Source organism: Eutrigla gurnardus, assembly GCF_963514095.1.
Source record: "Eutrigla gurnardus genome assembly, chromosome: 22".
Lineage (NCBI taxonomy): Eukaryota > Metazoa > Chordata > Actinopteri > Perciformes > Triglidae > Eutrigla > Eutrigla gurnardus.
Genome location: NC_139933.1, coordinates 18,390,042 through 18,410,876, shown reverse-complemented (window position 1 = coordinate 18,410,876; position 20,835 = coordinate 18,390,042). Strand labels below are relative to the sequence as shown.

General features: G+C 45.5%; 1 protein-coding gene across 8 annotated transcripts in view; it reads left to right on the top strand.

Annotated features, from left to right (window-relative positions):
* Nucleotides 1-20,835, top strand: part of sdk2b (sidekick cell adhesion molecule 2b) — a 278,032-nt gene that overhangs the window by 225,730 nt on the left and 31,467 nt on the right. For all 8 annotated transcript variants that reach the window (XM_084002119.1, XM_084002121.1, XM_084002117.1 and 5 more), the window contains exons 13-29: nucleotides 777-953; nucleotides 1,909-2,045; nucleotides 3,016-3,163; nucleotides 4,165-4,305; nucleotides 4,919-5,100; nucleotides 6,681-6,796; nucleotides 7,729-7,924; nucleotides 8,336-8,434; nucleotides 9,467-9,658; nucleotides 15,852-15,973; nucleotides 16,103-16,212; nucleotides 17,203-17,353; nucleotides 17,832-18,069; nucleotides 18,820-18,935; nucleotides 19,079-19,268; nucleotides 19,600-19,698; nucleotides 20,024-20,218. In XM_084002119.1, coding sequence (XP_083858245.1) covers nucleotides 777-953; nucleotides 1,909-2,045; nucleotides 3,016-3,163; nucleotides 4,165-4,305; nucleotides 4,919-5,100; nucleotides 6,681-6,796; nucleotides 7,729-7,924; nucleotides 8,336-8,434; nucleotides 9,467-9,658; nucleotides 15,852-15,973; nucleotides 16,103-16,212; nucleotides 17,203-17,353; nucleotides 17,832-18,069; nucleotides 18,820-18,935; nucleotides 19,079-19,268; nucleotides 19,600-19,698; nucleotides 20,024-20,218 — 2,609 coding nt within the window. The remainder of the gene's footprint in view (nucleotides 1-776; nucleotides 954-1,908; nucleotides 2,046-3,015; nucleotides 3,164-4,164; nucleotides 4,306-4,918; nucleotides 5,101-6,680; nucleotides 6,797-7,728; nucleotides 7,925-8,335; nucleotides 8,435-9,466; nucleotides 9,659-15,851; nucleotides 15,974-16,102; nucleotides 16,213-17,202; nucleotides 17,354-17,831; nucleotides 18,070-18,819; nucleotides 18,936-19,078; nucleotides 19,269-19,599; nucleotides 19,699-20,023; nucleotides 20,219-20,835) is intronic.

The window sequence follows — 20,835 nt, the reverse complement described above, 5'->3', positions numbered from 1 at the left end:
AAGTGGGAATATTTTCTTTTTCAGGGTGAAATTAATTAATTCATAACATTTGTTTGGTGCTATAAAAGACAAGACATTTGATAAGTATTCCAATTTCATCGGCAACCTTGTTTATTTATATATTATTTCATTTCTTATTATTACTATTTCATATATTATTTTACTGTTGCAAAAAACACATTTTCCTGTCAAGTTTCGCCCCTTTTTTTGCCGCGTATACTTGTTTGTTTGGTTCCAGTTGCCACTCTGTTGCCTCCGTATGCAATCAAGCTTCTTCTAAAATTAATTTTACATTCGGCATACACATATTTGGTTTGGGAATTGCATATTCTGACAAGATCATTGACTGTGTGTAAAAAGTGGACGTCATCACTGAAATTTGTGGGCTACGGTTTTAAAGCATAAAATTTGGCATTTTGTCCGTCACCATCTTGGTGTTTGGCTGTCACTATCTTGCTTTCTTGCAACAAGTGGTGACACTGAATGAGGGATTTTTAGGTGACCAAAACGGTTACAAATAACTTTCGTGAACTAAACTCACTGTGAAAGGATCATCTATTTGACTCTAAATGGGACCGTAAATGACTTAATGAACATCACGCTGTAAAGAAGGAGACTTGAAGCTAGCGATTGAGACCATAAACTCAACGTTGTGATGTGAACTGAGGTAATGAAACCAGTGAGAAGTTGGGGTCATTTTCTATACCATCGAATGTTGTTGCAGCAGATGAAGATGGCAACGACAGGCCGACTGACTGATGACTTTTGCATTCTAGGCACGTCTGGGAGAAAGAGGGCTCGGTGATCAATGTCCAGTCCATCCCTCGCATGCGACTGGAGGCCGACGGCACCCTTCACATTTCCCAAACCTGGTCAGGTGACATAGGCACGTACACCTGCAGAGTTACCTCCGTTGGAGGCAACGACTCCCGTAGCGCTCATCTCCGTGTCAGGTAACCACCACTTGCCTGGTTTTCTAGTTTCTTCTTTTCCTTTTTCTCTCTCACACTCTTTTTTTCCCTGCTATTCTCCAGTGAAAATGTACAGGAAGGAACATGTTATGTGAAGCAAGACACACACACACATTTGCAAGCGCCAGACACGGCACGCTCTCCGCCACCAGCCTTTCACAGCCATTCTGCCTGTTCTTTATTGACACCTCTGACTCACTTCCACTTAATGACGCCCCGTCTTCCCCACCTCCCCTGTCTTCATTCTCACCCGACGCATTTTCCGCCCCACGGGACGCCCTCCCCCTTCTCACCCAACCTCCATTCCCTATCTGTGAGACTACACACTCGTACTACTCGCACAAACTCTTCCGTATTGTTTTTGTGATCTCAAATCTTTCCTTTCTGCAAGACTTTGTGCCATTGTTTTACTTTGGCATCACTGCAGCAAAAGTGACTATGAATGAGACTTTTCTGCTTGCCAAGCTGATGAACTGACTGACTGTGTCTTTCTTTGTCCCCCGTATCGGCCATCTCGTTGGCTGGCTGACTTTTGACTAAGTTACTGCCAGTATTCGTTCATTGCTTTAAGGTTTATCTATCAATCTGTCTGTGCTTATCTGAATCCATGGCTGAATGAATTAATGATCCCCAGCTTTGGCCTCATTTATTCATGTCTTCCTATCGGTCTCCTTATGCCCCCCTCCCCTCCCCCCAGTGATATCTATCTCGTTTTGTTTCCCTGTGTGTTCATCCTGACAAGGAACCCTCTTTGCTGTCTTGTCTTGCCACATTTCATCACCTGTCTAACTGTTATAGAACATTCAGCCTTCCTTCAGATTTTTACGAGACGTTCAGAGAAGACAGAGACGCTCGGTGACGCTCTGTCCCTGCAGAGGATTTGCTGTGATAGAAGCGATTCTTTTATTTATTAAAGTTGTCCTGATGTTCCCCGCAGGCAACTGCCTCATGCCCCAGAGAACCCCACAGCCATGCTGAGCACATCTGAGAAAAGAGCCATCGACCTGGCCTGGGCTAAGCCTTTTGATGGCAACAGTCCCCTCATACGCTACGTCCTGGAGGTTTCTGAGAACAGTAAGTCACGTTATAGGCCACCTTTTGTACTGCATTCTGAATTTTAAGATCTTTGAATTGCATATGATGAGTTAGGTTTGGGTCAACATTGCAGTGGAAAAAGACATTAAATGTGCCTTGTTTAGATTGTTTTACTTCCATACAGCCAGGCTTCTACAACAAAGTTTTTCCCAAGGAGGTTAACTGCAAAGCAAATACGGCAAAGATCTAGAAAAAGCCTGATCAATAGGACTAATAAAGAATGACCATCATTGACTTTAATCTCAAATTGGATTTGTGAACTACACTACAATCTATCACTTAACAGCTTTGCATGCAACAAGCATATGCACACTGTAAAGGAATAGTTCACCCCCAAAATGATCGTTTTTTTAATATCGATTATTCACCCTGTGTTACCTTGAGTTCTTGTTTTTCTCGCATGAATGGAGAATAAAAAATTCTCTATGAATTGTAGTAACTGGACTGGATGAATGAGACTTGGATTAAATGCACAAGTTGTGTGAGAACTAGTTGTGGGAGAGTTTGTAAGTGGATGCTTTGAGATAGTTTTGCTGTTATTTTGCGCGGCACCAATCTGCTTCAAATCATTACGATTTTTCTGTGGGATTCTTTGTTCACTGTGGAGGAAGAAAGTTTTCATCAAGATTTCAAGGTAACGCAGTGTGAGTATACAATGCAAAAGTGATCATTTCAGGTGTGAGGCGTTTAAAGTGATACAGTGTCAAACTGTGTTCCTCAGCACATTGTACCCTTTTTCCCACCGAGACTTGTTTCATTTATTTATTCAATTTAAATTTTAAATTGTGACCTGCCGTGACAAAATGATTGCATTCTAGAAATGTAAGACTTCCTTCCTTCCAAAAGTTCTACAATATATGGGATGTTAAGGTGATTGGTTAGCATATCAAAAGAACAAGATGTGTGTTCATGTGGAACGTGTTGTTAAATGTGATTTTCTTTGTTCTAGACGCTCCCTGGGCCATCCTGCTGGCCAATATCGAGCCAGAGTCCATAGCGGTGACGGTCAATGGCTTGATCCCGGCACGCTCCTATCAGTTCCGCCTCTGTGCCGTTAACGATGTGGGGAAGGGGCAGTTCAGCAAGGAGACAGACCGGTGAGCCAAAGCCAGATGCTGTATCTATTCCTACCACTGAACATCAACACTGTTTTCTTTGCCTTCCACCCTCACCACTTCCCTCCCTCCCATCATCCCTCTACCAGTCTGTCACGCTGCCAGCTCCCTCACCAGAGTGCTCTCTGGTGAGGGAGCTGGCAGCGTGGGGCCTCCGTCTGTGTCACAGGGAGGCTGGCAGCGTACGCTCTGTGACGCCGTTTGGTACTTCGTCACCACCACTGATCTCACTCCCATTCCTTGTACGCATCCTCTGCCCCAGACGCTCATGGTGTATTCTCAGGGTAAAGATACAACTGTGGCTCAGTTGGTAGAGCGGGTTGGCCAATATTCAGAGGGTCGGTGGTTCGATCCCCACCCTTGTCACTGTGTCATGGTCGTTGTCGTGGCAAGACACTTCACCCAGCTCGTGTGAATGTGTATGACTGCTGTATGTTTGAGGTGGTGGTCGGAGGGGCCGTAGGCGCAGAATGGCAACCACGCTTCTGTCAGTCTGCCCCAGCTGTGGCTACTCGTAGTTTACCACCACCGGTATGACTGTGTGTGAATTAATGGAACCCTGTCAGTGTCCAGAAAAGCGCCATACAAATCCAATCCATTATTATTATTATTATTATTATAAGATATAGCATTCAGTTGGCTGTACAGCCATGACTTCTTCAGATGTGGTGTCATGGGCAGGTACAATAGATATTCTGGGGGAGCGAAAGCACACAAGGACTGATTAGGGTTTTAAACACAGACAACGAACTGGTAAGATATGGTCGAGGGACAGAAAAAGATTGTTTGCAATAAGTGCTTCAGTTGAAATTAAACTAGTATTTAGCTTTAAAATGATATACTTTATTACAAAGCTTTATGCTTTTAGTTTGGAATAAACTAAATCTCTGTTCATGGTGAGTTCCAGAGAGGACTTTCACTCTATTTCTCACTGCCCTCTCCCTTTTCTTATCTCCCCATGTATTCATGTGCATGTTCTGTAGTGTCTCTCTCCCCGAAGAGCCCCCCAGTGCTCCCACTCAAAACGTCATTGCTAGCGGCCGGACCAACCAGTCCATCATGATCCAGTGGCAGCCTCCGCCAGAAAGCCACCAGAACGGCATTCTCAGGGGCTACACGGTCCGGTAAGAGACCTCTTCATCCCCCCTCCACGGACGTCTGTGTCTCACTTTTTATTGCAAAGGCTGGAAGTTAAAAGCATATGTTCAGTTAAGCATGAGGTTCGCCCTCATGTCCTGTCAGAATCAAAAAAGCTCTTAATACAGGAAAAAGTAGGGTTTGGGATTGATTTCATTTCAAGTATGAAGAAATATCAAGACATTATCTAGCCCCAGAAGTGTCAGTTACCACCACTGCATTAAAACAATTATTTAGTCTGAGAGAAAAAATAGTTTGACTTCAAAAACTTCAGCAACTCCAACAGGCAGAGTCAGCAATATGCCAAACTGACTGTAAATCCTGTAAACAGGTAATTAGTTTGGTTTTCTGTCAGGCTTTTTATTCATTACATCCAAATGAAACAGCAGGTGTTTTCCAGACAGCAGTCAGTGCTGTCAGTGCTTCTTAATTGCTTGTTTGCTGGTGCTTTGTCTCCCCCTAGCAGGGAGTCAAGTGTACTGACTCAACAAAGTACTCTGATGTCCTCTCTTTGATAGTCAACCATGTAAAATGTTCAACTCTGTGTGCAAATAATACAGCAAGTGTAGTATTCTCCATTCACAAATATATGTGTATCAGGTACCGCCTGACCGGGCTGCCTGTGGACTACCAGATGAAGAACATTTCCAGCCCTGATGTGACTAACCTGCTGCTGGAGGACCTCATCATCTGGACGAACTATGAGATTGAGGTGGCTGCCTACAACGGGGCGGGTCTGGGCACTTTCAGCCATAAAGTCACAGAGTGGACTCTGCAGGGAGGTGAGCTTTCATATCATCAAAGTGTTTCTCAGGTCCTTCCAAGTCGCTCCTACAGAGTTGAGGCAAGACACCCGAGCATTCAGAGAACACCTAGCGAGTGTGTCAGTGTGTGCAAAATAGCTGTGGTATTTTTAAACTTTTTTTTAAACTGTATTTTGAACAATGTTTGACATTGCAATTTATTATATTGATATATTAATTTTGATTTTGCATTTCTCGGAACAATACACACAAAACATGTAGACCTTTTTAAAAACTCATAGTAAAATCAACAGGGATTTGGACAGGGATTATAAATGTTCAAAACAATTCATATGCTCTCCTAAAACCACCAGACTCCATTGAAAAACACAGCACTTTTTCTTTGCCAAATGCATCAAAACTGTATTGTATTAAATAATAATAATAGTAATAATAATAATAATAATAATAATCCATAGGACTTATATCGCACTTTTTTGGATACTCAAAGAAACGTTTACATTAAATCGTTGTGCTGTTCAAAAAATCACCAACTGGTTTGATAGAAATAAATGGTTTATTCAGATGTGAAAAGAAACAGTGCTCTGCTCTCCTCAAACCTTCAGTGAGAAAATCATTCATTTTGCCATTCAAGCAAACCTGAAAGAAACAAAATAAAACAAATCAAAACGGTCTTGGTGAGCCTCGTCTCTCCACTGTTCCAACAATGACCAACTCTGATTGTGTCAATTTAACACTTCATTCACTCGCTTCGATCAGCAACTGGGTTGCCAATTTGTTGCCTCAAATTTGTTCAGAAATAGATTTTGACGGGCTGCTAAAGTGAAATAACACAAAGTTTCCGAGGGTATGTTGCTTGTTTTCAAATTGGGGGTGAGGAAATGCATCATGTGCATAGGATTGTGGGTGTTTTAGGAGCAAGGAGGATACACACATGCATCCTTGAAAATATTTCCCAACGAAGGACTCAAATGAATTCAAAGGAACATTGGAACGAACCTTTGGCGGGATTTGATCCTCGAAATTCGCCCGATGAAGGATCTTTCTTTGATGTTAAGACTCATCCATTGATCCAAGACCAAAGCTGATATGATAACTATTTTCTTTCTGCATTTACACGTGTTCAATTTAAACAAGTTTCTCTTTTAAGCATGGTGATTATGCATTACAAATGCGTTGTTATACTATACTCAAAGAAAATATTGTCTAGTTAGCATTAAGTTTATTTTCATCTCTGAGTACAATCATCTACTAAAAACTAGTACTGGTTGATGTTCAACTCCCGTCAGCATTGATTCTTCTTTGTAAAAGCCACAAAAAGGTGTTGCATCCCCCTGAAATCTATAAGCAGCTCACACAGCCTCAGACAAACCCACAGAGAGCCTGGGATGAGGTGTTTGTGTCATCAGGAAGAGAGTGATGGCGGAATCTGCCCTGACCTGTGCGGCAGCGATCAATACTGACATCAAAATAGATGCAGGCAGACTTCCAACAGTCATCTGAAATGTGTTCTCACACCTTTATTTTCTGTCTTTCCGCCACTTCTTTTTCTTCCCCCTTGTCTCCCTTTTATCTCTTCCTCTCCACGTCCATCCCAGTGCCCACAATCGCCCCCGGCAACGTGCAGACAGAGTCGGTCAACTCGACAACGATCCGTTTCACGTGGACGGCCCCTAACCCTCAGTTCATCAATGGCATCAACCAGGGCTACAAGGTCAGTCGTCGCCGCGGCGCCGTCACCACCATTGACAGAACTGTCAGAGCTGAACTTGTCCTATCACATATCCTGTGTAGTGAGAGGGAGAGAAGAGCCATGGGGCACAAGATATTTGGTGCCTTTGTGAACGATGGACTTTGCCCAACCATTTGTCAGTCAGAGGTCGTTCTCTTTATCTTTGCAGCCATTTTTCATGTTTTATTGTGAAGCTGTGTGCAGGCGATGATGAATGTCTTCATTATTTTGGCACTGGCTCTTGAATATAGTCCATCTCTCTGTCTCTGGTGTATACTTCATTGAAACACATGTAGCCCATGGGGAATCATAAAGCCACAGCCTTAGGGTAGTTATTTACTCTGTTGACTCTGTTGCGACTTAATTATATCATTGTGTTTTTTTTTGTCCGCCTATTCAATAGTGCTCCACAGACGGTACTCGGCTGAGTGGAAGGGTCACCGTACAAATGTGAATTTTAAACACCAGGTTTTTTTCTCCAGGGAGAGACTTAAGCAAAGAAAGACTTTCAGGGAGAGACGGAGACAGAGGAGGAAAAAAAAGAAAATGGCAGACAGTCAAGCATCTATCCTATCTCTTTATTTTCCTGGAAGCTCCCCCGCTCTAAAAATCCGTCAGTAGGACTCATTACCTGAGCAACTAATTGGTTGATACAGGTCCCATTTGTAGATGCTATATGGTCCGCAATCAACATGCATGATCGAATCCCATATGTTATCATGCCTTTCCCAGTCCGTCTTTATGGAGCTATTCCCTCCCCATCAAAATCTCTTCAGGGCATCTTTCAAATATATTTGGGAGAGCTATGATGCCAAATAACTCCTCAGAAGGACTCCGGACTATAAGGGAGCGACACCACTGTAAGTTTTGTGAGAATAAATGTCTGAGAATTTTCCAATTTCTGTTTTTTTTAGTTGCTGGCATGGGAGCCAGGCAGAGAGGAAGAGGTTACTATGGTAACGGTACGACCAAACTTCCAGGATAGTGTCCACGTCGGATACGTGACAGGTCTGAAGAAGTTCACAGAGTATTCCACCTCTGTGCTGTGTTTCACCACACCCGGAGATGGCCCCCGCAGCGCGCCCAAGGCGTTAAGGACACACGAGGACAGTAAGTGACTTTTTCCCACAGTTCCCTCTCTCTGGTTGGTGGCGAGGGGTACACCGAGCATCTCACAGTAACACATCCTCGGGGCGAGATCTATTATTCATGCAGAACGAAGTTGTAGAGAAGTGCTAATGACTGAGTTTATTCTGCATCCAGCCAGGATCATCATAATTGGGACTTAGTTCCCTTAGAGATAATTGGTTAAGCTTTAAAAAGATTTTCCCCCAGCTTGTCATCATACCGTTTTTTCCAGCAATTACCTTGTTTTTGCTTGATTTGTAAACAAATTTCGAATGCAAATGCTGTCACTGGTTTTGCCACAACGCCAGCTGATTAGCATGGAATAATACTGAATGTAAAGTGTCTCTTTCACCCACTGGCTTTGCTCATTATTCTTATTTGTCCCCCATCCAGCCCCTGGTGCTGTGGGTCACCTGAGTTTCACCGAGATCCTGGACACCTCCCTCAAAGTCAGCTGGAGTGAGCCGGGCGAGAAAAATGGAGTTCTCACAGGTAGATTCACTTCACTCCAAAACCGTACCGGTAGGAAGGGAAGAAAGGAAGGGAATGGCAGGTTGTCTGAGGCGGCATCGAAAGAGACGAGATGGAGCCGAGTTGTACATTGCTTTTCAAACACTGCTTGAACTAATTTAGTGAGCCCAGCACATGTAGCTCTGAGGGTACACAGCTACTTTATCATTTGTTTTATTTGCCTCATGCACATATTACTGCCTCCGCCACATGAGCTTATAAGACACGAAATATACCATTTCATCAGCCAGACTACAATAACAACAACAACAAAACTTCTTACATAAACCCTTAGACTGCAAACAAAAAACTGTGTGTCCTCCTCCAAGCTCTGAAGTTAAAATCTGTGATTCTAAAATGTGATTCTTCAAAAATGGAAGAAGTAAGCAGAGATGAAGAAGAGAGAAATCAGTCACAAATGTAACCTGTTTTGATTAATGTTTAAAAATAAAGGTTTTGTCCAGGAACCTGTGTCCTACTTGCATGTCTTTGTAGTGAGCCGCTGTTACTCACGTTCCTGTTTACATAATGCTCTCAAACCTTCAGCAGAGAGCGGATGCCCACCAGTGACATTAATATTCAAGTGTTTACAAAGGTTGAGATTTAGCAGAATATTGTGAAGTGTTTTTCCAAAACATTTTAATGTGCCGCACGCTCCCAGGAGACAAACACTGACATGCCATGTGAAATTATTGATTTGGCAAGAAGTGCTGCCTAATGCCTTATGCAATCACATGAAAAGAGCTGCTGGCCAAGGAGCAAATTGCATTAACTTTGAGAGGCTAAGCGTGTGTGTGTGTGGATGGAAATGGTTAGAGTATGTGTGTGCAGGGAGGTATAATCACATGCTGATTTAATTTGCTATATTCAATTTTTGATGAAGTCAATTTAATATTTCTGTAAGCTCGCTGCGTAGCACGCGAGCTGAGAGTTACCATTGTAGTAAAGCTGCTGTGGAATTTTCCCTGAAAGGATTCTCTTGTCTGCTCCTGTCAACCCATCTCCACTCTGCAGGTTACCGCATTTCGTGGGAGGAGTTCAACCGCACAAACACCAGGGTTACCCACTACCTGCCGAATGTCACTTTAGAGTACAGGGTCACCGGACTCACCGCTCTCACCACCTACACCATCGAAGTGGCGGGAATGACCTCCAAAGGACAGGGCCAGCTCTCTTCCTCCACCATCTCCTCCGGCGTCCCACCAGGTCAGTAACCCGACAAGTACAGATACTAGCAGGAATATTTACACCACAAAATGATCAATTATCACCTTGTGTTTTGTTGAATTTGTGAAGAAAACTGAACTTGTCTCCACTATGAACAAAAGAATCAAAAACACTGTTTATGCAGTAGCGTTTAAAATAACAAGGTCTGTGCGAAGATGCATTTGTCTGGGAAGTAGCGAACGTGCAACAAATAAATGTGACTATTATACAGCATGGGTTATGTGAGGACGGTGACTCTAGCCATGGGGACATGGAATGTCACCTCACTGGGGGGGAAAGAGCCTGAGCTAGTGCGGGAGGTAGAGCGCTACCGGCTACAGGTAGTCAGGCTCACCTCCACGCACAGTCTGGGCTCTGGAACCCAACTCCTTGAGAGAGGCTGGACTCTCTTCTACTCTGGAGTTGCCTGCGGTGAAAGGCGCCGAGCTGGTGTGGGCTTGCTTATAGCCCCCCAGCTCAGCCGCCATGTGTTGGAGTTTTCCCCAGTGAACGAGAGGGTCGTTTCCCTGCGCCTTCGGGTCGGGGATAGGTCTCTCACTGTTGTTTCGGCCTACGGGCCAAACGGCAGTGCAGAGTACCCGGCCTTCTTGGAGTCCTTGGGAGGGGTACTTGAGAGTGCTCCAACCGGGGACTCCATTGTTTTACTGGGGGACTTCAACGCTCACGTGGGCAATGACAGTGTTACCTGGAGGGGCGTGATTGGGAGGAACGGCCTCCCCGATCAGAACCCGGGTGGGGTTCTGTTATTGGACTTCTGTGCTAGTCACGGTTTGTCCATAACGAACACCATGTTCAAGCATAAGGGTGTCCATCAGTGCACGTGGCACCAGGACACCCTAGGCGGGAGGTCAATGATCGACTTCGTGGTTGTGTCATCTGACCTCCGGCCGTATGTCTTGGACACTCGGGTGAAGAGAGGGGCTGAGCTGTCAACTGATCACCACCTGGTGGTGAGTTGGATCCGCTGGCAGGGGAGGAAGCTGGACAGACTTGGCAGACCTAAACGTGTTGTGAGGGTCTGCTGGGAACGTCTGGTGGAACCCTCTGTCAGGGAGGTCTTCAACTCCCACCTCCGGGAGAGCTTTGACCAGATCCCGAGGGAGGCTGGGGACATTGAATCCGAATGGACCTTGTTCTCTGCTTCCATTGTGGACGCGGCTGTTCGAAGCTGTGGCCGTAAGGTCTCTGGTGCCTGTCGTGGTGGCAATCCCCGAACCCGGTGGTGGACACCGGAAGTAAGGGATGCTGTCAAGCTGAAGAAGGAGTCCTACCGAACCTGGTTGGCTCGGGGGACTCCCGAGGCACCTGACAGGTATCGGCAGGCCAAGCGTGCTGCAGCGCGGGCGGTCGCTGAAGCAAAGGTTCGGGTCTGGGAAGAGTTCGGGGAGGCCATGGAGGAGGACTATCGGTCGGCCTCGAGGAAATTCTGGCAAACCATCCGGCGCCTCAGGAAGGGGAAGAAGCCCTCCACCAACACTGTTTACGGTGGAGGTGGGGAGCTGCTGACTTCGACTGGGGACCTTGTCGGGCGGTGGAAGGAATACTTCGAGGATCTCCTCAATCCCACTGACACGTCTTCCATTGAGGAAGCGGAGGCTGGAGACTCGGAGGTTCATCCACCCATTACCCGGGCTGAAGTCACCGAGGTAGTTAAGAAGCTCCCCGGTGGCAAGGCACCGGGGGTGGATGAGATCCGCCCTGAGTACCTCAAGTCTCTGGATGTTGTGGGGCTGTCGTGGCTGACACGTCTCTGCAACATCGCGTGGCAGTCGGGGACAGTGCCTCTGGACTGGCAGACCGGGGTGGTGGTCCCTCTTTTCAAAAAGGGGGACCGGAGGGTGTGTTCCAACTATCGGGGGATCACACTTCTCAGCCTCACCGGGAAAGTCTATTCCAGGGTACTGGAGAGGAGAATTCGGCCGATAGTCGAACCTCGGATTCAGGAGGAACAATGCGGTTTTCGTCCTGGCCGTGGAACACTGGACCAGCTCTATACCCTCTGCAGGGTGCTCGAGGGTTCATGGGAGTTTGCCCAACCAGTCCACATGTGTTTTGTGGACTTGGAGAAGGCATTCGACCGTGTCCCTCGTGGCATTCTGTGGGAGGTACTTCGGGAGTACTGCTAAGGGCTGTTCGGTCCCTGTATGACCGGAGCAGGAGCTTGGTTCGCATTGCCGGCAGTAAGTCAGACCTGTTCCAGGTGCATGTTGGACTCCGGCAGGGCTGCCCTTTTTTCACCGGTTCTGTTCATTATTTTTATGGACAGGATGTCTAGGCGCAGCCGTGGGCCGGAGGGGATCTGGTTCGGGAGCCACTGGATTTCATCCCTGCTTTTTGCGGACGATGTGGTCTTGTTGGCTCCTTCGAGCCAGGACCTCCAGCATGCCCTGGGGCGGTTTGCAGCCGAGTGTGAAGCAGCCGGGATGAGGATTAGCACCTCCAAATCTGAGGCCATGGTTCTCGACCGGAAAAAGGTGGCTTGCTCCCTCCAGGTTGGGGGGGAGTTCCTGCCTCAAGTGGAGGAGTTTAAGTATCTTGGGGTCTTGTTCAGGAGTGAGGGAAGGATGGAACGTGAGATTAACAGGCGGATCGGTGCAGCGGCTGCAGTAATGCGGTCGTTGTATCGGTCCGTCGTGGTGAAGAGAGAGCTGAGCCGAAAGGCGAAGCTCTCAATTTACCGGTCAATCTACGTTCCTACCCTCACCTATGGTCATGAACTTTGGGTCATGACCGAAAGAATAAGATCCCGGATACAAGCGGCCAAAATGAGCTTCCTCCGCAGGGTGGCGGGGCGCTCCCTTAGAGATGGGGTGAGGAGCTCCGTCACACGGTAGGAGCTCGGAGTAGAGGCGCTGCTCCTCCACATCGAGAGGAGCCAGTTGAGGTGGCTCGGGCATCTGTATCGGATGCCCCCTGGACGCCTCCCTTGGGAGGTGTTCCAGGCATGCCCCACCGGGAGGAGGCCGGGTGACATAGTCACTCCAGCGTGTCCTGGGTCTTCCTCGGGGTCCTCCCGGAGGAGCTGGGGGAAGTGTCCGGGGAGAGGGAAGTCTGGGCGTCCCTGCTCAGGCAGCTGCCCCCGCGACCCGGTCCCGGATAAGCGGAAGAAAATGGATGGATGGATGGAGGGATGGATGGATGGGTTATGTGAGAGTCTGTGAACGGATGTTTTTGATATAGTTTTGCTGTTGTCGGAGCGTGACCCCGATTTATTACAAACCATCAACCGTTTGTTTTGGGTGCTTTGTCTCGTGGAGGTATGCGAGGAAAACAATTATTTCAAGAATTCAAGGCAGCGCATGTTTAGTGATTAATATACGAAGTGTTCCTTAAAGGCTCGGTACACTCAAATTACAAGAATGTTCACAGATATTTGTCCAGGTTTTTGAGATATCTGCCTGTACCTCAGAGTTGAATAAATGCTAAAACTTCCAATTTCCTGTCACATCTTTCCAAAACCATGGATCATGCGCAGACCTCCGCTGGAAGGGGCAATTGAGAGACTAATTAAAATAGAATTGTCCAAATTGAAGCAATCCAGCCCAAGATATCCTGCCTTTTAGTTCCTAGTATGGGCCAAGCTCCAAAAATGCAACTCAATGTCATTGTTCATTCGATCCCCTTTCTGCCAGAACGCCCTCTTTGTCTCCACACCTCCAGTTTGTAATGCAGGCTTTGAGAAGAGATTTTTTTTTTTCAGTATTTTCAGTATCTGGGAATCTTTATCATAGCTTCTCTTCCCAAGTGTTTGCGGTTTGACATTAAACAACGCCTGACAATGAAAATCGGACCCCGGTCACCACAGCTGAGACCAATCCAAAAGAATGACCGATACATACACTATATTGCCAATAGTATTTGCTCACCTGCCTTGACTCGCAAACAAACTTTAGCGACATCTCATTCTTAATCCATAGGGTTTAACATGATGTCGGTCCATCCTTTGCAGCTATAACAGCTTCAACTCTTCTGGAAGGCTTTCCACAAGGTTTAGGAGGGTGTTTATGGGACTTTTTGACCATTCTTCCAGAAGTGTATTTGTGAGGTCACACACTGATGTTAGAGGGAAGGCGTGGCTCTCAGTCTCCACTCTAATTCATCCCAAAGGGATGTTCTATCTGGTTGAGGTCAGGACTCTGTGCAGGCCAGTCAAGTTCATCCACACCAACTCTCTCCTTCATGTCTTTATGGACCTTGCTTTGTGCTCTGGTGCACAGTCATGTTGGAACAGGGAGGGACCATCCCCAAACTGTTCCACAAAGTTGGGAGCATGGAATTGTCCAACATCTTTTGGTATGCTGAAGCATTCAGAGTTCCTTTCACTGGAACGAAGGGGCCAAGCCCAGCTCCTGAAAATAACCCCACACCATAATCCCCCTCCACCAAACTTTACACGTGGCACTATGCAGTCAGACAAGTACCGTCTGACTCCTCCATCAGATTGCCAGATGGAGAAGCGTGATTGGTCCCTCCAGAGAACGTCTCCACTGCTCTAGAGTCCAGTGGTGGCATGCTTTACACCACTGCATCCAACGCTTTGCATTGCACTTGCTGAAGTATGGCTTGGATGCAGCTGATCGCCATGGAAACCCATTCCATGAAGCTCTCTACTGTTATTGATCTAATCTGAAGGCCACTTGAAGTTTGGAGGTCTTAGTGATTGACTCTGCAGAAAGTTGGTGACCTCTGTGCACTATGTGCCTCAGCATCCGCTGACCCCGCTCCGTCATTTTACGTGGTCTACCACTTCTTGGCTGAGTTGCACTTTGTTCTAATCCCGCTGACAGTTGACTGTGGAATATTTAGGAGTGAGGACATTTCACGACTGGACTTGTTGCACAGGTGGCATCCTATCACAGCACCATGCTGGAATTCACTGAGCTCCTGAGAGCGACCCATTCTTTCACACACGTTTGTAGAAACAGTCTGCATGCCGAGGTGCTTGCTTGTATACAACTGTGGCCATGGAAGTGATTGAAACACCTGAATTCAATTATTTGGATGGGAGAGTGAATACTTTTGGCAATATTGTTTATATCTGCGCCACGTCTGCAAAAGTATAGCCCCCACGAGAGCATTAAGGACAAATACAGTGTTTAATGATTTCATATTTGCAAAATTGTGTGATAGAAAAACATTGCCCACATCAATTACTGTAGCAGCATTCAGAGCCTGTACATCTGTGAAACCTGGGAAAATGACAGGCTGTTATATATCGAGAGCAGGCTCCAGAGCAGCCGTTATAGTCCCCCGAAGGGTAATTACTCTCATTGTATACGTGTAAAGAAAGCACCTATGTGCTGCTCACTGAGCCATAGCCATCCAGCAAAAAGCCACCTCAATAATCAGTTATGCAAATGATTAAGAATTGGTGATTTTACTAGGACACGTATAATCTGCATTTCATTATGGTTGAATGCACCCGCGTTAAAGCAACCTCGGAAGGAAAAAAGAGTGCTCAGTGTGCCTGAGTGATTCAATGTTTTTGATATTAGGCCACTGTCCTCACTCCAATATGCCACAGTTTGACGTTAATGTCTTCAACTCGGATTTATGTAAACTGTATTGTGCTTCTGAATGGGTGCAGTGTTATGATAAGTTTAATGTTGGTGGGGGGGGGGGCAAGATGAAGAATGAATTATTTAATGCATAAGCACATTCTCATACATAGAGTACCTACCTAGAAAACCGCAGTACACGCAGACACAAACAAAGCATAATATTCGCATACACAAAAATAAGCTCTCCCACTGTTCTTTGAATTCCCCATTTCAGATTTGTTGCCCCTCCAAAGTTTCCTGGGAATAATCCATTCTTCTTGTTTACTCAGCTCAAGTGTAAACAGCTAGATATCAGATTGAATCGTATCTCCAGATAACGGCAGCTTAATTGACATTCATGGCATTGTCTCCGCCTGTGTACTGTGCGTAAGTGTCTTTTTCCAAATCTAATGTTTGCGGCTTTCAATCTGAAGTTTGGAGCACAAGGGAGAGGAAGAAAAGTGAGGGTCACAGAGAAAATGCATCTGTGCAGTATCTGTATGGCCACAAGGGAGCGCTGGGGTAGATGGATTTTCCCCAAGCAAAGTCTGCAAACCAAAATCCCCCTGTGTCAGAGGCAGCCCCACGCAATATATTCATGGCTCATGCTCCTTCCTCTCTGCTTTTCACAGAGCTTCCTGGCCCTCCGACCAACATGGCAATTTCCAACATCGGCCCACGCTCTGTCACCCTGCAGTTCAAACCCGGCTACGACGGCAAAACTTCCATTTCGCGTTGGCAGGTGGAGGCCCAGGTGAACTATATTTGATCCAAAACTAATCCAGATATTGACACAAATAGGATTTCAAGATGGAATACAGATCTCAGAGGCCTGTCGTAGCATCTGCTGTATTTGTCATCGTCTCTGTTGTCTTGGTCCCAGGTGGGTGTGGTGGGAGAATATGAGGACTGGGTGATGGTCTACCAGGTGTCCAACGAACCTGAGGCTCGCTCCTTGGAGGTGCCAGTACTCAACCCATACACCTTCTACAGGTAGCCCACTAGGAAACCGTGTCCGCTTCACACTGTCTGCCTCCATCTATGTGGAATGAGCATCTGAATGTATCCATTTGTTTGGGCATTTATTTTTTGAAATGGGCCCAGACTTAGCCTAGATGTGAATTTTTTGTTATCAGTTTACCCTGTTCAGGCATCTTGCAAATGCAAGGATATAACATTATTTTAAAAACATAAATGAAACTATTGAAAAAGACCAGCAGCAAACCCTAACAAGTACACAGTCAATGCAATATCAGAACATAGTCCCCAGACACATATGATTTTGATCTGATTTTTACATACATGCAAAAACAGCATAGTGTATTATTATAAGTAATGAGCCTGCTCATGATTTTCCCAGTAAATACCAATGCTACATAACATGGAAATGAAGCGTTTGTGACAAACAACAGATAAGGTGTCTGTGCCTTTCAGTATCTCGGCTAATTTAGTATATATATATATATATATATATATATATATATATATATAAATATATATTAGTATATCCCAGGAGCATTATCTTATTCTCCATTCCTTTGATTTAGATACAAGCTTGTTATGGACAGAGTGATTCAAAATGTATTTTTACATCGTGAACATGATCTTTATCTTGATGCAGTCTGCTTGTTTTCCATGATCACATTCAATATCACCAATTTCCCTGAGCCAATCCCCAAAGTCTTACAACAGCCATAGTTCTCATCATTCCAACATCAGAGCTGCCAGTTTACATTTGAGGAGCTTTAAATGCTTATGTCGGATAAAAAAGTTGCTTTTTTTTGCATAATCGGGCTGTAACACAAATAAGCCCTCCACTCATCTTCATACCGCATTCATGTTCAATGCTCTGATCTCAGTTCCAATGCAATAAGTCTCACATAAGAGGATGCACACAGCAAGTTTGTTGCCAGATTCTGAGCTGTGATTCCAGCCCTCCTTTTGCAGAAGTTGCATTATTAACGTTTTATCTTCAAACACCAGGTTCCGCATGCGTCAGGTAAACATCGTGGGCACCAGTCCTCCAAGCCAGCCCTCCAGGAAGATCCAGACTCTGCCAGCTCCTCCCGACATGGCCCCTGCAAACGTCACCCTGCGCACCGCCAGCGAGACCAGCCTCTGGTTACGATGGATGGTGAGCAAAAAATCTGCTATCTAGCTTTATTTATAGAGGTAGTTCCCATTCCTCAGACAACACATTAACATTAAAAAACATTGACACAAAACAACCAAAAATTTGCATCATAGTGTGTTAAATCAGGTCGCCTATTCACATAGTTTATTCATTTGTTCCTGGCTTTGGAAAATCTTAAAGGAGCCAGCCTGATGTTCTGCATCACATATTTGATGCATTGATTGTCTGGTGGAGGGTTTTTACAGCCTTCCATTTAAATAAAACAGAGTGACTAATAGAGAGGAAACCACAATGACCTTTTATAAGTGAGCAGGGACATTGGAGTCATCTGGAACTTAGAATATACTAAAAATAGCAATTGTAAGAGCAGGCATAATACTGCAGCCATAAGTCTTGAAAATGTATTGGAACAAAAGGATAAAGGCTTGTTTCAATCCACGTTTTTTCCTTCCCATCCCCTCTCTCTGTCCATGCCCAGCCGTTGCCTGAATGGGAATACAACGGGAATGCAGATCAGGTGGGCTACAGGGTTCAGTACTCCCGTGCAGGTTCACAGGGCCGGGCGCTGACCCACATCATTGCTGACCGCCTGGAGAGAGAGTTCACCATCGAGGACCTGGAGGAGTGGACGGAGTACGAGGTCAGGGTCCAGGCCGTCAACGGCATCGGGACGGGGCCCTGGAGCCAGCCGGTCAGAGGAAGGACCAGGGAGTCTGGTGAGTCAGCGCCTCCTCCGTCATCCTCAGTGAAAAACACTGCACACAGCAAACTGCACCGTATAATTAGAGTAACAAAACAGAACTTCAGCTGCTTAATTACTCAATAGCACTTTGTTTTTGCTGCCAAGTGTCAAGTTCTTAGTCAACAGAAACAACAATGCAATGAGGATATATTAGGAAAACGACATATTTAGTCATTTCAGAAGTCCACTTTCAGTTTGTGTTCAAGTAGACTGTTGCCAACTCAGATGCTCAAGTCTTTTTGAGCAGCCCACCCCTATTTAAGGGAAAAAAAAAACAAACTATTTTCCCTCCATGCTTTTTGCTCACAGACATTGGGTAGTGGAAGGAGTCTGAGGAAATTGAAAACACATGGACTCAAATGTGAAATTCCTGTGCTCTTTTTTTTTTTCCACTCACTCCAGCAAATTCTTAGGAATCAGCACATTATTTCCAGGGATGAGTGCCAAGGAAATGAAAAGGGCTTATTCTTGAGTCTTTTTTTTCAGCAGGCCCGATGGGTAAACCATGATATCAGAGGCTTTGTGCAAACACATGATATACCTATAACAGATCACTCCAACTGCATCTCTGTGGAACACCTACATCCAAATAAAAAATGCACACACACACACACACACACACACACACACACACACACACACACACACACACAAATAGATATTTTTTCTGAATAAATGGCAAACAATGGACGTTTCAGGGCCATCTGCTCTCTTTGTGTTCCAGTCCCCTCCTGCGGCCCCACCAACGTGTCTGCCTTTGCCACCACCTCCAGCAGTATCCTGGTGCGATGGTTTGAAGTTCCTGAGCCAGACAGAAATGGCCTCATTCTGGGCTACAAGGTCTGTCTTTACTTTGTGTGTATTCACTATGTTTTTACTGAGCAGTCACTCCTAATTGTTTGTTGGCTGTATATGAAGCAGCGAGGAGACAGTGTGTGACTCCGTTCCTCAGACTTGATTTTCTCCTCTTTATCTCCTATCAGGTGGTGTACAAGGAGAAGGACTCCGACAGTGCCGTCCACTTCTGGACCGTGGAGGGCAACGCCACCCACAGTGTCCAGCTAACTGGTCTGGGTAAATATGTGCTCTATGAGATCCAGGTTCTGGCTTTCACACGGATTGGAGATGGACGGCCCAGTTCTCCCCCCATCTTGGAGAGGACTTTGGATGATGGTAGGATGAAGCAACACGCAGCATTACCGTTACACAGCACAGAATATATTGCATATGCGTACCTTTTTAAATAAGTGCACAATATGACCAGGAAGGCGATTATAAATTTCAACCTGACTTGAATCAATTGTGGTTTTATGGAAAAAAGGGCATATATTTTTTTGTTGTTGACCTTTGCGGTTTGATTTGGAAATGTACAATATATTCTTAATTTTCATTTTTTTCACATTAAATGATGAAAAAAAATTGGAAAATATGTCTTTAGTTTGAGTTTCTAAATAATGTCCAAGTTGTTTAAGTATGATCTTGTATGTCTGCTGTTTCCCTGCAGTGCCGGGACCTCCAGTGGGGATCCTGTTCCCTGAAGTAAGGACCACCTCGGTCCGGCTGATTTGGCAGTCTCCTTCTCAGCCCAATGGCATTATACTCGGTCAGTTACATACTAAATACTGTTTTGTTCAGGAAGATGTTATTTCTGTTCACCTGGTGGGTTTTATTTATTGACATTTTACTAGAAAATATTGAATCTTGTCTAGAAATTAGGGTTAATAAGCGACTTGGAAACAACTAGTATTATTTTGATGTAATGAATGTATGTGTAATGTGTCTCTGATGACTTTCAGCATATTTTTGTAATGCTAATATCAAAATCTCAAATTGACAAATGCTTCAAACACACTAAAATCCTTTTTTCATCATCGTTTTACTTTCACCCTTGAACTCCTTCAACATGTTTGTCCCCAACGTCTTTCCAGCCTACCAGATCACGTACCACCTCAACTCCTCCAACAGCAACACGCCCACCGTGGACGTGCTGATCCCTAGCGCTCGCCAGTACACGGTGACCGGCCTCAAGCCGGAGTCCGTCTACGTGTTCCGCATCAAAGCGCAGACGAGGAAGGGCTGGGGCGAGGCGGCCGAGGCGCTGGTGGTCACCACGGAGAAAAGAGGTAGCTCTGACCAACTACTGGATGTGTGCTGCATTCTTACTTCTACCATGTTAGAGTGCCGGGGGATTATACAACAATAATCTGGTTGAGCACATGGAGGGGGGGGCATGGTCTCTAACGGCCTTTTGCCCATTGTTGTGGTGTTTTTGAAGTATAATGGTAACAAACAAGAATCACTGCAACACTTGTCGGCATAATTGTGCGAGCAGAGGCGGGTGTGTGATCTCGGTAATGACACAACTTGTAGAGAGCTGCACTGAGCCTCCCATGCAGACAGTTCAGTCCTGGTTAACAGTCCAGTCAGCAGATGTGTTTTCTAAAGGAGCTCTTGTGCCCTGTGGGTGTTTATCAGAAGTGTGCTCTGATGCAGTTGTGAAAACGAATCAGTCCATCTGCTTCCCTCAAGGCATGTTGTGGATCGTTTACTCTGCAACTTTCATTTCTCGGCTACTTTTCATTCATCGGAATCACACTTTTTTTTCCCCTACCTCGTTTGTGCAACATAACCCATGCAAATATACGCAAGAAGTGTATTTTTTTTCTCTCTATCCTTCCTCGTATTCCTCCGCCTAACATTCATTCCCCATTCATTCCCACAATCCTTTGATCCCACTCTA